General features: G+C 41.1%; 1 protein-coding gene across 1 annotated transcript; it reads right to left on the bottom strand.

Moving 5' to 3' along the window:
- On the bottom strand, positions 1-14,496 carry tdrd7a (tudor domain containing 7 a). The gene is made up of 22 exons (XM_069665433.1): positions 14,293-14,496; positions 14,003-14,147; positions 13,637-13,751; positions 13,315-13,407; positions 11,835-11,872; positions 11,323-11,351; positions 10,918-11,088; positions 10,471-10,612; positions 9,716-10,311; positions 9,263-9,459; positions 8,659-8,851; positions 8,335-8,446; positions 7,985-8,196; positions 7,579-7,713; positions 5,368-5,451; positions 5,095-5,229; positions 4,751-4,861; positions 3,014-3,209; positions 2,801-2,940; positions 1,556-1,749; positions 922-1,082; positions 1-301 (listed from the first exon to the last, which is right to left on the bottom strand). The coding sequence occupies exons 1-22, from the start codon at positions 14,494-14,496 to the stop codon at positions 69-71; spliced, it is 3,636 nt and encodes a 1,211-aa protein (XP_069521534.1). The 3' UTR covers positions 1-68.
- Positions 14,497-14,956: the final 460 nt, after the last annotated feature.

Here is a 14,956-nt window from a genome sequence, read left to right on the forward strand (position 1 = left end):
TATCTCAAGGTCTACCAGTAGAGGAGTCAACTTGTCAGTAAGCGTCCCATCATGCACGAGTAGACGTCCTAAGCTGCAGATGACAGCTCACTGCCGAGGTCGGCCATGATGCTGTGAATCCAGAGGTCCCTTTCCTCCAGTGTGGTGTCCACCAGGTAAACTGTCAACCTGCGTTCCCACAGCTCACCCTTAACCTCCGACACATCTTGTACACTCTCTACCTGAGCCACCAGAGCTCGATCCTCCACGTGGTTCCTGAATAACATGGAGGCCTCCTCTGACCAATGGGTCTGTGTCAAACCTAAGGGAAGAACAGGAGGAGGGATCAGCAGGCATATGATTGGCCAAGGACAAAAAAAAGCATAAAACTATACATAGTGCAGAGTAATGGCGTCATTCCTTAAAGATGGTGCCTTTCTTTTTATTGGAAAATAATGACAGAGATCTGGACCTCAGTGACACCATGACATACAGGCATAAGACACAAAAAAACAAGGCACCCTTCAAAACCGCCTCATACATTTACCTAGTGGCACAACTGTTTAGTTAGCTTAGGGCTAATGGCTGCTAGTACTGTGAGGTATAAGCGCAGCACAGCAAATAAAAACAGCCGAGATTGCTCACCCCTGACCTTTTAAAATTGTCAGGTTGAACGCAAACAACCTACTTGGAAGACAAAAAATCTTAAGCCTGTAGAAGTCCTTAAATCCTCTCTATTTCACCTGGAACAGCTCTTATAACCCAAGCATACATAATTCTTTCAAAAATGAAGGATTAATCTGGAAAAATTACATTCCTGATCACTAACTTAATTGATTAAAGTATGAAGGACAAATGAGCAATTGTTGATGTTGTAGCTAAACTTCCTGTTTTGCTTTAATGCATACCAACCAGTTAAGGCCCTAAAAGACACCAACTGACCTGCCAGTTGTGCAGTGATCGCCTGGAAGGGCAGCTGTCTGAATTCCTCGATCAGAGGCCAGAGGAGTGTGTTGCGGACGAGCTCGTGTTTGCCGTAGTCCAACTCATAGACAGAAACCAGTCCGTTGGCCAGAATCCCCTTCACCTGCACACGATGCCAACTGGACAAAGGCAAGCATCGAGTAAACCATTAACTATCAGACAATAGCAACAACTTGTTTTTACACTTGTTCCTCATAGCAGTTCCTGTCCTATCATTTATACATACAGTATATACACAACCAGTACAAGGGAAGTATCCATGATAATGAATTTAGAAACAAATATATCTTATCCCTATATATTTATCCACATATAACAGGAATGAATCATTATACAGTTCATATTTCTAACATATCCCTCATATGACAATTTAAACAGCAGAAGGTGCTGAACATCTTATTAGATCATGTTCTGTTTAAGGAGCCCTGGTAGTTAAATTAAGATCTTTTTCCTGACTTGCTATAGTCATCATAATGACTTTACAGACAGATGTCTCAATGACAACATAATGACATAACGGCCACAATAAAAGAACATAACAGGGCTGATATGTGTCAGGTTTGTTTTAAGTGTACACTCATAATCCACCTACTTCTTGTCTATTTTGGCAGCGTAGACCTTTCCCTTCTCGATCTGTGGGGCCACATTGGTCTTACATGTCTGGTTGTAATAGAGGATCATCTCCCCCATCAACACCACCAGTTTATGCAGGTCCTGCCACGGCTGCAGCACAAAGTAACCAGGGTGGCAGGCCACTCGCACAAACACGTCCATATTCTGACCAGCCTGAAACAAGAGGACGGAGAACAAGGCTCGGTTGAGTATTTGTTGTTATTTTGTTGATGAAGGCAAACTGACTGCCTTTTGTTTTTCTGTTTCTGTATGTGCAGTTATGCTAATTGTAGGAGCCACAAATGTAAGTTTTGCTTGATTAAGTTTGATAGTTTTGCTAATTGTTATTTATTGTTTGCAATAGATTTGTTATTGGTGGTGGGCGTTTTCACCGGAAGTGTCACTGATTATATTGATTTCATGCACCTGAGCACTTTTGGTTTTTGGCTTTGACGGGGAGAGGGTGAGCTCGGGACCGGATATTTTTCTGTTGACGACACAAATGCACATACGCATACATTTTGATTTTACAAGCAGGTCATTTGTACCCTTTTGTGTTTCGTGTTCTGTAACAGAATAAATTAATAAATGGTGGAATACGCATCGTTTTATGGGTTATTCTTACAGCGCGTCACAGTGTTTCTCCAATGTTTTAGTCCCTCGCGGTGCTTTCTTTTTTGACGGCTCACAAGCCTATAGATTTAATCCAAAGACCATTAAGTAGCCTTTTGATTAAAAATAAACTACAAATACTTGTTTAATCATCCCAAATACTGAAAGCAATTTCGATACCTAGACCTTGAGTACTGGCAAATACTGAGTACCCCCGAAAACCAGTCAAAATTTCAACAATCAGTAACATTACACTCTCTGCGAGCATCACACCATTGTTGTTTATTATTGTCACCTGATAATTTCTATACGTTATTTTTCCCTAATTGGTTATTGTATCCGATCATAACATTGACTAAAATACTTGCCCGGTCAGTGTTAGCTGCAGCTTACATGCAGTATTAAAGATTGATACCGATACTGTAAGTGTGTAACTCTAGTGACTAATAAAAAATATAATTAAGTTTATATGTGTAGCCATTAATTAAACCAGAATAACAAAGTGGTCTACATAAATATAAAACACAACAGTATAATGTATAAACAGAACACAAAGACTTAAGTTGTAAAATAAAAGTGGGACACTACAGAAAGTTTGTTTACGTCTGCACACCTGGGGGAGCTCCAGAGGGGGAGGCATCGGAAGTGGCTCCGTCCCAGTTTTGATGGCCGGATCTGGGAAAGAGGCATCCTGGGCTCTTGAGAGAGGTCGGGGTAAGGACTTGTCGGGGCTGCTCACAGTCAACCTGACCACTCCACCTTCAAATTCAGTAAAACAACCTCAGATAAAGAGTTGTGTCACCACTTCACCTTTTAATCTCCATGCTATGTGCAGTTATACCTGTATCCATGCTGCTGTTACTGCTGTTGATTGCATTGTTGTTCTGTGTTATGAGTTTCTGCCACAACTCTGAGTGGGTGAGCTGATGGTTGATGCTCTTCTCCAGCTCCTGACTGTCAGTCCCAATGAAGAGGTACATGTGGACCAGCAAGCCCTCTTTGTTCTGCTCCAACTTCAAAATCTATATTTGGAAAGAAAAACAGTAAACACAAAGTGACACCATTGTTTCACAGCTCTCTTACAAGGCCTTCCTACTTATAAACATGATTTGCACAGTTAATCCTCTGATTATGTGCAGGTCAATCAACACTGCTGAGCCAACACACTGTCAGTGTGCTCCAAGCAGTCAAGGCTTTATAACTACCATACAATCAGTGGGTTGTGTCATTTAAAACGAGCTCCATTAATATTAAGGGGCGTAATGTGTGCCAAGTAGATATTCTCCACATCATTGCACCACCAGCAGCGGCTTGAACTGTTGATCAAGGCCGGATCGATGCTTGGGTTCATGTTTTTACGCCATATTTTGACCCTGTGATTGATCAGTCAAGGCAAACATTTTTCTAATCTAAAACAGTCCGCTTTTGTTGAGCCTGTGCAACCTGTAGTCTCAGTTTCATGATCTTTCCTGACTGGATTCGAACCCTGTGTAGTCTTTGCAGCTGTAGCCTGTTCACTTCAAGGTTTCATTCAGAGATGCTCTTCTGCAGAGCACTGTCGTAACTTGGTTATTTGAGAAAGTCTCACCTCCAAAATTAACAAGGCAAAAAAAAAAATTGGCCAAAAATTATGTTCGATTATTCCTTCATGTATTCATTTAAACATGCCTTTTAAAAAACATCAACATACCTATACCTGTCTGTTGCTCTGGGGGTGAGAATCTCTTGCCCCTTTTACTTTGCCAGTTCATGGCAGGATTATTACGCCTTTGTTCCTGCTTGTCTTCTATATAAAACACACGGAGGCGGAATGGTGGGGCGAAGTCGTTCCAACTATGAGTCAGCATCGGAGGTAGTAACATAGGCGAAACGACATCAGTATGAACAGCGGAGCAAGCAGGGCGTAATAGCGGCGTGTGTGTTTGTTTACGCTTCCGCAACGCATGTAAAAACACACACTGGGGTGGCTTTACGTCGGCGTTGCCTGGTACAAAGTAAAGTGGCAAAGGCTGCATGACAGCAGAGCTTTGTTAAGGTGCTGAGGCGAAACCACAGTGTAAAAAGGGCTTCAGTTTCTCCGGTCAGGCTATCAATACCACACGCCACACATTTGTTGTAGTAGCTCGTTTCAGCTAATTATTAATGTATCACAGGTTAAAGTGACGTTGTGTGCATTTTCAGATGCTCGGTAACCAAGAAAGTGCGTGCGAGGACATACGAGAACACGCAAGAGCTCACCAGACAGCTGCTGATATTTTTCACATCGAATATTATTTTTAACATGCGAATATCTGTTTATTATTACAATTCGGTTATATATTTGAATTTAGAATATTCCTTGACAGCCCTAAAAACAGCACTTAAGAATGTACAGGACAAAATCAGCAAAGAGATCAGAGGTACGGCTTGGTCCACAGGGGTCGCCAAAATCAACACAAACCAAAAGTTCCTCACAGTAGCTTTAACCATGTCGGTATTTATTATACAAAATGCCGGACAAGTTCAGGTGACTTAATTTCTAAATGTGCTTAGTTTTAATTTACATGAGGGAAAATGATCCCACCTTAATTTTACAGTCCTCAGAGCCCGAGACAGCATCCTTCACCCACAGAACGGCTTCTGGGTTCCAGTCTCCGTCTGGTGCTTTGAGCTCAGCCAGGCGACATTTGAGAACCTGAACAGAGCAATAAAACACAAACAACATGCTCCTTCATGTCTGCCTGACTTCATGTCCACAAATTAAAAAGAGAAGTGTTAGACGAAGTGTGATTGGTTGATCCTTCAAGTATGATAGACAAAAGCTGTAACTCAATAAAGGGAGGTAAGGATGTTCTCAAGCTGGATCGACTGAAGTTAACCATGTATATACTACCACACCTGGCACACACATAAATACACACAACTGACCTGTGGTGGGATGATAGTGAAGTCTTTGAGGAAAACAGGGGGGATCTCTCGGAGATCAGTGACCTCTACAGTTGCTGGGACTCCCAGGTCAATAAAGAGGATCTCCATCACTCTGTTGCCGTACATGTTGGTGATCTGAAAACACCAGAGCAACAGCACAGGAGTGAGGAGCCACAAAACTGTAATCTAATCCTGTCTGGTCAATGACAATATATCCCAACAGTTTCACTGTCCAAAATAATTGTTAATATTTCTATTTATGCTTTCTCTTACCTCTGCTCTTGACCACTTTCCTTTGTAGCGGGCGAGACAGAACTTGCCACTGAAAGGTCTGGACACCAGGAGCTCAGATGTCATCTAGTAGGGACAAATACAAAAGACTGAATTATAAAGAGCTTGTAGCTTTCCAGAGAGGAATACTGGAGTTCTGCGTCTCAGTTGTGCCTATGTGTATCGACAAAAACCCTAAAATGGAGACTGAATTAAAACGGAACAAACCACACCCATCTGTGAACATCAAAACTAGTCACAGCATCGACTGGGAAGGGGTTAAAGTCAAGATTTATAAGTAGGAGCTCAAGGAGAGATTTCACATTGATGTCAAAGACCAGCCTTAAACACTGGATCTGGATTTTAATCAGATATGTATTTGAGACCCAAACAATGAAGCGCTTTGAGGGTCAAATTTTGAAGCTTATTCTACATTATAACGGGAGCCAATGAACATGTTAGGAATCTGAGGTATGGCTTAAACTATCAAAAATGAGCCACACCCCAGCCAGGCAGCTGCTTTTTATGAGACATGCTCAAAAGGTTCCAGAGGTCAAACGTTTTTTATTTGTAATCCAATACGGTTTTAGTCTCGCTCTAAATATTTGGACAAAGTCATCTCTCATTTAACGCCATCGCATCTCAACTACCAAAAAAATGTATGCCTTGGTTGGCACTAGATTGACTCTTAACAAGGTGCAGATCCCAGCCTACAGGTCTGTTTTCATAACACATTTTAAACTACTGCTACAAAAAGTGCTACATTACTATTATGCGAACTTAGAAATTCAGTGACTTAACAGATTATTCCAACTTCTGAATTGTCATGACATGAAACAGCCTTTGTCTAAGACAAGCAGCCCCATGAACAAAGGACACTGCCAGTATTCTATGTTCCATCACTCTAACACTTGAAGTAGGGCTGGGTATCGATAAGGATTTCTCAATTCAATTCGATTCCGATTCACAAGGTCCCGCTTTGGCCTGGCTTTGATTCAATGAACTGGGCATCAACTTCAACTTCTGGATTAATATAATATCTATCATCTCTCAAATCCTGGGTCACTGCATCCCATTGTCACCTTCCCTCTGCCTCTTAGCAGACCTTACATCCATCAGTCACCTAAACCTATACAAATATCATAATGCCATACTTGTCACCTTGACCATTGCAAAAAAGACAATATTGCTCAACTGGAAATACAGGCACAAATTAACAACGTCACAATGGCTCGACTTGTTGGCTGAACATCTCTCAATTCTTCACATATTTATGTATTGACTTTATAATTATTATACATTTTTTTCCTTCTTACTAATGATGGATTTTCTGAAACCTTTTGATATGTATTTTTAATGTTTCTTTTTTTTTATTATTTTGCAGTAATGTTAAAGTAGCTGTAGGTTAAATTACCTTAGTGGAACTATTATATAATCATCTTATTTTTACTTTTTTTTTTTTTGAATGTGTGTGTATATGCATGGATGTGTGTGTATGGGTCTATGTATACGTATGTAAGTAAATTTGTATATATGTATATACTGTATGTGTGTGTGTATGGGTATGTGTATATAGATATATATATATATATATATATCATCTTATTATGGGGGGTCTGTTTTTGGGTTCTTGCTTTTTGTTTGCTGTATATACACTTTGTCTTGGTTCTGTAATGGTGAAATCTTGTCTGTTAACGTAAAAGGGGTGAATAATGAAAAAATAAATAAAACAACTTCAACTTCCGCGAGATTTGGCCACGAGATCTCATAGCGCGAAGAACAAAACCACACGAGACTAAGAGATATGGGGAAAGGCATATTGTATAACAACATGCCGAAAATACACTCCCGGCCAAAGCCGACGTTAACAGAAAGTAACATAAACATCAGTGCAAAACTAACTAACTACATATTTACGGACGCACACGATATAAAAGAGTCTGTTAGCGATCACTGATGTCTCCTTAGAAGGTGCAATAAACAAGTCCGGGCATGTCTCCCTCGCTGCCTTCGGTGAGATGCGCAGAGTCGTGCTGCATTCAGGAGCACACATATTTTTAAAGATTGATCTCTGGATTTATTAATCGATATTGGGTCATTAGAATGAGAATTGATTCGAATCATAAAAGTCTATTTTTTTAAACTCAGCCCTAACTTGAACAACAACAGTTTCATACTGGGCCAAATTAATGTATTTATTGATGTCTTGTTTACCAGGGAGTTGAAATTGGCCTCTGCGTCTTCCAGTAACTTGTTGAGTCTTGCAGTTCCTCTGGAGGGCAGCTGGCAGTGAATGATACCATTCGCACACACGTTTGTGACACACACATCCTGATAGGTGGCATTTACCTGTAGTGAGAAGAGAGACTAATGTTATATAGGACAGGGGGTGTTGATGAAGCTGAGGACCTCACAATTATGGCTGTCAAGTTCCTGTTTTTATGAATGTCAACCTGAAAATCTTCTGTTTTAATATTAATACAGACTCATATGTTAACAATATAACAGCACCACTCACTTCCTGGTGAAGCTGAGTTTTGATGTCAAGAGAAATTTAGATTATGAGAAACTACTGCTCTTGGCTTCACACTACACATGTAAGTAACACCACCATCCTTACAGTCAGAGGGTTGTTCATGGTGCTGTCCTGCAGAGCCTTCAGGCAGGCAGAGTTGATGTTGATGTCATCATCCTGCGACGTGTCATACAGCACTGCCACAGGCAGCTCACTCTGTTTACACGCCTCTAAGGTCTCCATCAGCAGGATCTTTCCAACTGCTAACTTGTCCAAGGAGGTCAGCACCTGTGGGTGGGAGCTGAAAGCCTCTAGACCTAAGAGAAGGAAGATAAAGAAGGAAAGGAATCTATTAGCCAATGCTGATATTTTGTCAGTTTTGTTGTGACATTTTTTTAAGCTACCTTAGTCATATGAAAACAGGTCATAAAGCAATTTTCTTATCTTCCATGTACCTGCAAGTCTGACATTAGTAGCCTGGAATGGCAGAGAGAGAAAGGCCTGGTGCAGCTCTAGCAGATTTGTCCCGCTGGTTTCAACAGAGAAGCCATAGTCCAAATAGTACACCTGACAAACAGACGGATGGGAAATCTGTTTTTTGCTGAAGAAAAACAGACCCATTCTTAAGCTACCCAACAGCCAAAAATATCCCCAAAAATTGCTATGACAAGTCTCCAAGCTCAATCCTCCAAAGTCTTTTTAAGTGATTAACATAAAAATATTCCTTTATTAAAAATAAATAAATAAATAAAAAACGTATTATTAACTAAACGAGTTACCTTGACCTTGTTAGGGGCCACAACCTGCAGGACCTGAGCTCTAGCAAGCTCTTCCCCGTCCTCCCCTCTGACTGCTACCAGCTGACCGACCACAGGGTCAGATAGAGGACTGTGGGCGGAGCTCTGGCTGTAGAAGAAGCGCATGGTCTCCTCCATGGCCTCCTGGGCATTGGAGTAGGTCTCACCTACATACCTGAGCAGGGAGACACTTTTTTCAGTATTTCTTTTTGCTTGGTAGTCCTCAAAAATCTGTAACCAGCATGTTTCATGAACAGTCTGCTGCATGTTTGATATTGATGACAATAAGAGTGCTACCAGGCGCTTGCAGATCATGTTGTAAAAATAAGAAAGATACAAAAGACATGTTAAGTAATCAGTTCTCTTCATTTAAAACCTAATATAACATAGTTTAGAGTAAACAGGGGTTCTGCTTATTGGTTAAAGGCATGATGTCACCAGCATCATTCAATTTAGTTCATTTTTGCCATGAAGTTTTTGATCACATCTTTAAAATCATTCTTTTCATTGGCATATGAACAATAAAGTGTTTAGCTACAACGACTATTAATGACATTTAAGTCTGCAGAGATAATGTGAGTCTCGCCTTATAGTGACAGCATTGCTGCTCATGGCATCAGTAACCAGCACAGAGGGGTACTGCTCGGAGGGAAGGACCAGACAGGGAGGTATCACAGGGGTCAGGATATCCAGACCCGAGGGCAGGAAGTGGCTTCTGCACTGCTGGCTTTCAGGACCGTCTTTGGCTTCCAGCTCTGCTCTGCTGGAGTTGTACAAGATGGCCTGAACAGAAGAAGCACAACAACAACAAAAACATTAACAAATACACATATTTAAATACAAAGACGTAAGCAGGAAAGATGTCCCTGAGCTCCCTGAAGAGTTAAAAGTGACAGTTGAGCCAAAATATTTACAACCACATGTGGAAACAACCCAATCATCAGTCTAAGTTTTCACCTCATGTTTTACTTGTTACTTGTGAGTGATAGACTTGACTTGTCTTTACTCAGGTACATGCTGTGTTGTCTCATTCACTTACCTTTTTCTTGTTACCTGGGACAGGATACTCCACATCGCATATATCCAGCAACAGAGACAAGTTTTCCAGAACATGTTCAGGGAATGGCGTCTTGTATGTTTCCATGAAGAGTTTGGGCAAACCATGAGCCCACAGACCATTACTGTACTTGGACAGAAGCTCCTTCATTTTCTGACGCACATCAGCTGACAGAACGGCGGCAGAAGATTTCAAGGGAGGATAAGGGGTAGGTTCTGAGGTTGGAGAGAAGGTGACCTTCAAAAGGGGTAAAATGTCAGAGCCAGGGATGAGGGCGGAAGACTGTGGAGGAGCTTGTGTTTTTTCAGGGCTAGTCCAGGTTGGAGCGAAGGGCGGAGTGTTTTGGTTGTGGTTGAGGGTAGTTTTAGGCAGCTTGTGGTTATCTTTACATCTACCATTGGCATTGACTGCAAGGGGGGGCAGCCGGGGAGCCAGGGCTGGGTTGTGGGCGGGGCTGCGCAATGTGACTGACGGCAACAGCTTCCCTGTAGAAGCAACAGGTTGTGGGGGAAAAATGAAGGTGGGTTTAGCCACGGGGTTTTTGGTAGAAATTCTAGGTTTAGGAACAGGGGGAGGAAAGAGGGCGGGAGAAGGACGGAGGGCAGGGAAAGGAAGCAGGCCAGGGGAAGGAAGCAGGCCAGGGGTAGGAAGCAGGCCAGGGGAAGGAAGCAGGCCAGGGGTAGGAAGCAGGCCAGGGGTAGGAAGCAGGCCAGGGGAAGGAAGCAGGCCAGGGGAACGTTGTTCAGGCGATGTGGGACGTGAAAAAATTGGTGCGTTGATGGTGCTGGAATTGGTGAGTGATGTTGGATGGGTGTTGGCAGGAGGCAGAGGAGGGTAGATCAGGCGGTCAGCTCGGAGCGTGCTCGAAGGTTTCTCCACCTGTGAAGGCCACATGAATCAAGACAGAGAGAAGGAAAGGAAAAGATTTCAACTCTTTGCATTTCCTGATAAGACCGAGTACATGTAATGAGAAAAAAAAACAACCTCAGATGGACTATCTCTGCAACTCATTTAGAAAAAAAACAGATTAGCTAACTAACAACCTTTGTGTACTTTATTTTACATTAAATAATTTCTCCCTCAAAAAGGCCAGATGTGCCTGAAACTAATTAACACTCAAAAGGCTTCACAATACTTAATTATTTAATTGTTGGTACGTGTATAAAGAAAATCTCATGACTCACCATACAGACGTGTGTCCACTTTTCCAGATCAGTGAGCACCTGAGGGGGAAGCTTCTGACCGAACATTTCACTGTAGATCCCCAAAAGCTTTGACATCCACACTCCGCTGCAGTATTTCTCCAGGAGCTGAGTCATCCTGCTCTGCACCAGCTCAACCTCATACACACAGGACTACAGGGAGAGATTTAACATCAAGGATACAAGTTTGTCCCCGTGCTCTTATAACTGAAGGAAGATTGCTTTTATCCCAACGCCAATAAATTAAATAAAAACACAGATAAACCAATTACAGAAAAAAACCTGCCACCCACATGAGGGATGTGATTAGGACAACCCAAAATGCAAAGCAGTAAAAATGTAGTTCAGTCATTTTGTGTAGAAATGAAAGTAAGCAGGTTTGTGTACCTGTGATTGGTTGGGTCTGAGAGGCTTCTCTGTGACAAAATAAGGGAAAAGGTTAGCGAGTGATATTTCTGACAACGACGAGACGATATGACAACTAACTTGATCTGCTGGATTACCCATCACAATCATTTACTGTAACTGTAAAAAGCATGTGATCCATGCTGTGTGATCCCTGGCTCAGCACATTCTCAAAAACCTCTACTGCACTGAGATGTCAGCTATAGAGGTATTCAGTTGTCAGGTATATTATCTACATGTTGAAATATGTCAGAAATAGTTTGAATTGGGACTCTTTGTTGCAAGAATCACGATATGACAAAATGCAGAATGGTGAAATATTCATTGCTGGTTGTGGCTGACCAACAACAAAACATCTCAAAGCCATGAACGCATCAGAGATAGAAGTGGGTCAAACATTTGAGAATACATTTCATTAACATCATAATTTAAGACTGCATGGTAATCTATTAAGTATACTTGATAAGGAATAACATCAAGAAGATCCCACATACTTTTGTCCATCTGGCTGTTTGCGATGCGATGCTCCTTCCTGTTGGCAGCAGAGCAGTCTTATAAGTATGTGTTGCTTTTTACAACACTTTTAATACAAACATCCTGCTGCAGTTTTTGATACCAAAAATAATGGTATTTCTTTTTTTACTGATCCACACAATTTGTGCTGAGTAGGGATGTAATGATACCTCGCAATGCAGTTAAAAATCAACACATATAAGTGACGAGTCAAATCAATAAGATGAAGAGCTGAATCGCAAGACTATTTTTTAAACAGCCGAGGACGTTATCTGCGTTAGGCTTCTCCTGTTTGACGTCTTTTGCGTCTGTAGCTGAATAGAGGAGTAAATAGTTTAACCGTCGCAATTGTTAGGTGCACCTGTGCAATTGGTTTCCCCCAACTTATCAGCAGGAAAAGTCAGTCTGATATCACTTTTGTACAGCCCTTCATCAGTGCATCAGAGTCTGTAGCTGTGTCCCAATCCAGAGGCTGCATCCTGTTTTGTCACCTTCATGTACATTTTTTACACGCAATGCTGCTGCTGCTGCTGTCACGCAATGTCGGCTTGGTTACGCTTTCAAGGGTTTTCAGTTACGCAAGGCAGCTTTTCCGTGAATGTATAACGGTGCGACACATGTTGGTTAACGCTGTGGCCACATAAATGGAGTGTTTACTTGTAGCGCCCGCACACAGGGCGTGAGATTCTGTGTCGACAGGAAGTAGGAGACTTGAGCCTTCATTTCCAAAAGTTACCGTCACCAGGCTTCGCACGGTGATTACACATACATTTGAACACACTGTTAGAAACGGTAGATGAAATGCCATATAAATACCACAACTGCAGCCCACAGCTCTGTTTGTATTTATTATATAAAGAAAACGTGTCGCTCCACCTAAACTCTCTCTCTACTGTTATTTGGGTGTCTGAGTTGGTGGACCACAAGTGGTAAAAGTAGGGACAGGGACTTAAAAGTCCCAAATAGCCAAACAGAACGTGTTTTTTCTTGTTAATTGTATATATGAGCATTATGGCACACTGCATTTATCATATAGGCTATAATTTCCTGGGGTTTTTTTCTAAATAAATAAACTACAACCTCACAATTAAAAAGGACTATTTAATTTTCTAAAAATGTTTCTTTATAAATATGAGAAAATTGTATCATGAGTAAATCCTATCGTCAACCCAGTATCGGGATTCAAATCGAACTGTGAGTTGAGTGTATCGCTACATCCCTTGTACTGAGGATATTTTGGTATATGTAGCTATTATATGAACTTGATTATTAAATTTGTGAATAATTCATTCACTCAAAATGTAAAATTGCCCCAAATTAATGCAACATATACACAAGACTAATTCATTTTTAAAGAAGCATTTTAAGCTTGTATATATATATATATATATATATATATATATATATATATATATATATGTATGTATGTGTGTGTGTGTGTGTGTGTGTGTGTATGTTCACCAGTCAAGCAGGACACTCTGTTTTACTGCTGGCTGAAAAGCTGGTTGTCTGTGCTCGACAGGAGTGATAGAGCTTAATCTTTGGTCCAACTTCCTAATGAAGAAAAGACAAAAACTTTGGTTTATAAATTTAGATTTAAGATGAAAGGGTGACAGATGAATTCATTCTGTTCGATTCTTCAAAGAAAGAATGACTGAAAAAGTTAATTACAGAAAGCAATCGAACTGATCATCAGCTTCATGGTCACTGGGCTATTATATCTATAGAGAAGGTTGTTTAACTATGTTGTAAGAGCAGCCACTCTAATGCAGATGTTGTTCACCTGTAGTCTCCTGAGGCACTGGTTCCCCCATAGCTCGTATGGGAACGGTAACTGTTTGATGGCCTGTAAGAGTCACCACTGGCTGAAGGTTGGCGGAGAGAGGACCTTGGCCTCACTGAAAACACAAAAAAGGGACAACAGGTCAATTTCCAGGAAGGATTTTTGAGGTCTAGCTTTCCCTCTCTTAACTCAACTAGAGACCACTATCAAATCTACATTGGGAATACCTTTAATACCTTGAATTAATTTACATTCTTCATGAACTAGGAAACATAGAAACTTTAAAAAGTCTTGCTTCTTTAAGTTTTAACATGAAGGCGTTTGCAGAGATGAAGTCATCAACACGAAGCTATGCGAGTGTCCTACCGTTGAGCATGTACGGGTTGGAAGGTTTGAATCTCATCTTGCAGTTCACGACTTGGGAGCGCCCACATTTCTTGGAGGTCTTCTGCCTTGCCACCAGTTCAGCAATGTGGGCCGTCTCTTGACACACTGCAGCAAAGCATTTCAACTACAACGCAGATTTCTTGTTTTACTAATTAATAAATTAAGGTGATATGTAAAAAAGGCACACTGCTGATTTAAGTGGACCCAAGGCATTAATGCTGAGATGGAAAAAAATATCAATGTCGCACCACGTTGCTACAAATCCTTACCTCACCCATGCGATACTCCAGGCGGACCACCGACGGGATGCTCTGGAGGTAGTCCTCCAGTCTTGAGAAGCCTAGCTTCTTCAGCGGGATGGTCTCTCCGCACAGAGATCGGTATTCCGACTGGAGGCTGTTCACTGACACGCCGACCTTGCTGGACTGCAGTACAGACCGCAACATTTTTTTGATGGACTCACTATCCGACATCCTAGAAGTTCACACTGAAAAATAAAATATACATCAAATAAGGGGAAAGATACAGGAAAGATACAAATATACTAGAAACACCTGAGAGAGTAACTCGTTTAATCAATCAACAGGCAATGAGCGATGCAATATTTACTCTTCTGGAAAGTGCATTTCCAAAGCACTGTGGCACTGATCCATTGTAATGGGAAGAAATGGAAAGTATTGTAGTATTTTTGGCACAAAAAACATGTAATAGACAAACTTGATGATAAAATGTGATTTCATCACAATCTTATGAAAATAACATTTAACCATTAAGCTTTGAGGAATAGACTCTGGTTTTGGTCTCTATTTCTCTCTAAAAACGGTTGTTGAATATATTTTGATTTAGTCTTGCATGGTCATTTTCACGTTAATATACAGAAAACATTTGTATATTTTCCCACGTTTTACTCACAGCATTTAATGACTATTTGGC

This window comes from Semicossyphus pulcher, unplaced genomic scaffold (genome assembly GCF_022749685.1).
Source record: "Semicossyphus pulcher isolate SPU_LCO1_2020_fin unplaced genomic scaffold, fSemPul1.0.p SCAF_17, whole genome shotgun sequence".
Classification (NCBI taxonomy): domain Eukaryota; kingdom Metazoa; phylum Chordata; class Actinopteri; order Labriformes; family Labridae; genus Semicossyphus; species Semicossyphus pulcher.

What these genes read in the sequence shown, in the direction of transcription:
- tdrd7a (XM_069665433.1), bottom strand. Translation starts at nt 14,496, where the DNA reads ATGTCGGATAGTGAGTCCATCAAAAAAATGTTGCGGTCTGTACTGCAG. An exon ending in GAAAGTGGTCAAGAGCAGAG is followed by an intron (nt 5,230 to 5,367) that starts GTAAGAGAAAGC and finishes TGGTGTTTTCAG; the next exon opens with ATCACCAACATGTACGGCAA. An exon ending in CCCCTCTGGAGCTCCCCCAG is followed by an intron (nt 1,750 to 2,800) that starts GTGTGCAGACGT and finishes CTCTTGTTTCAG; the next exon opens with GCTGGTCAGAATATGGACGT.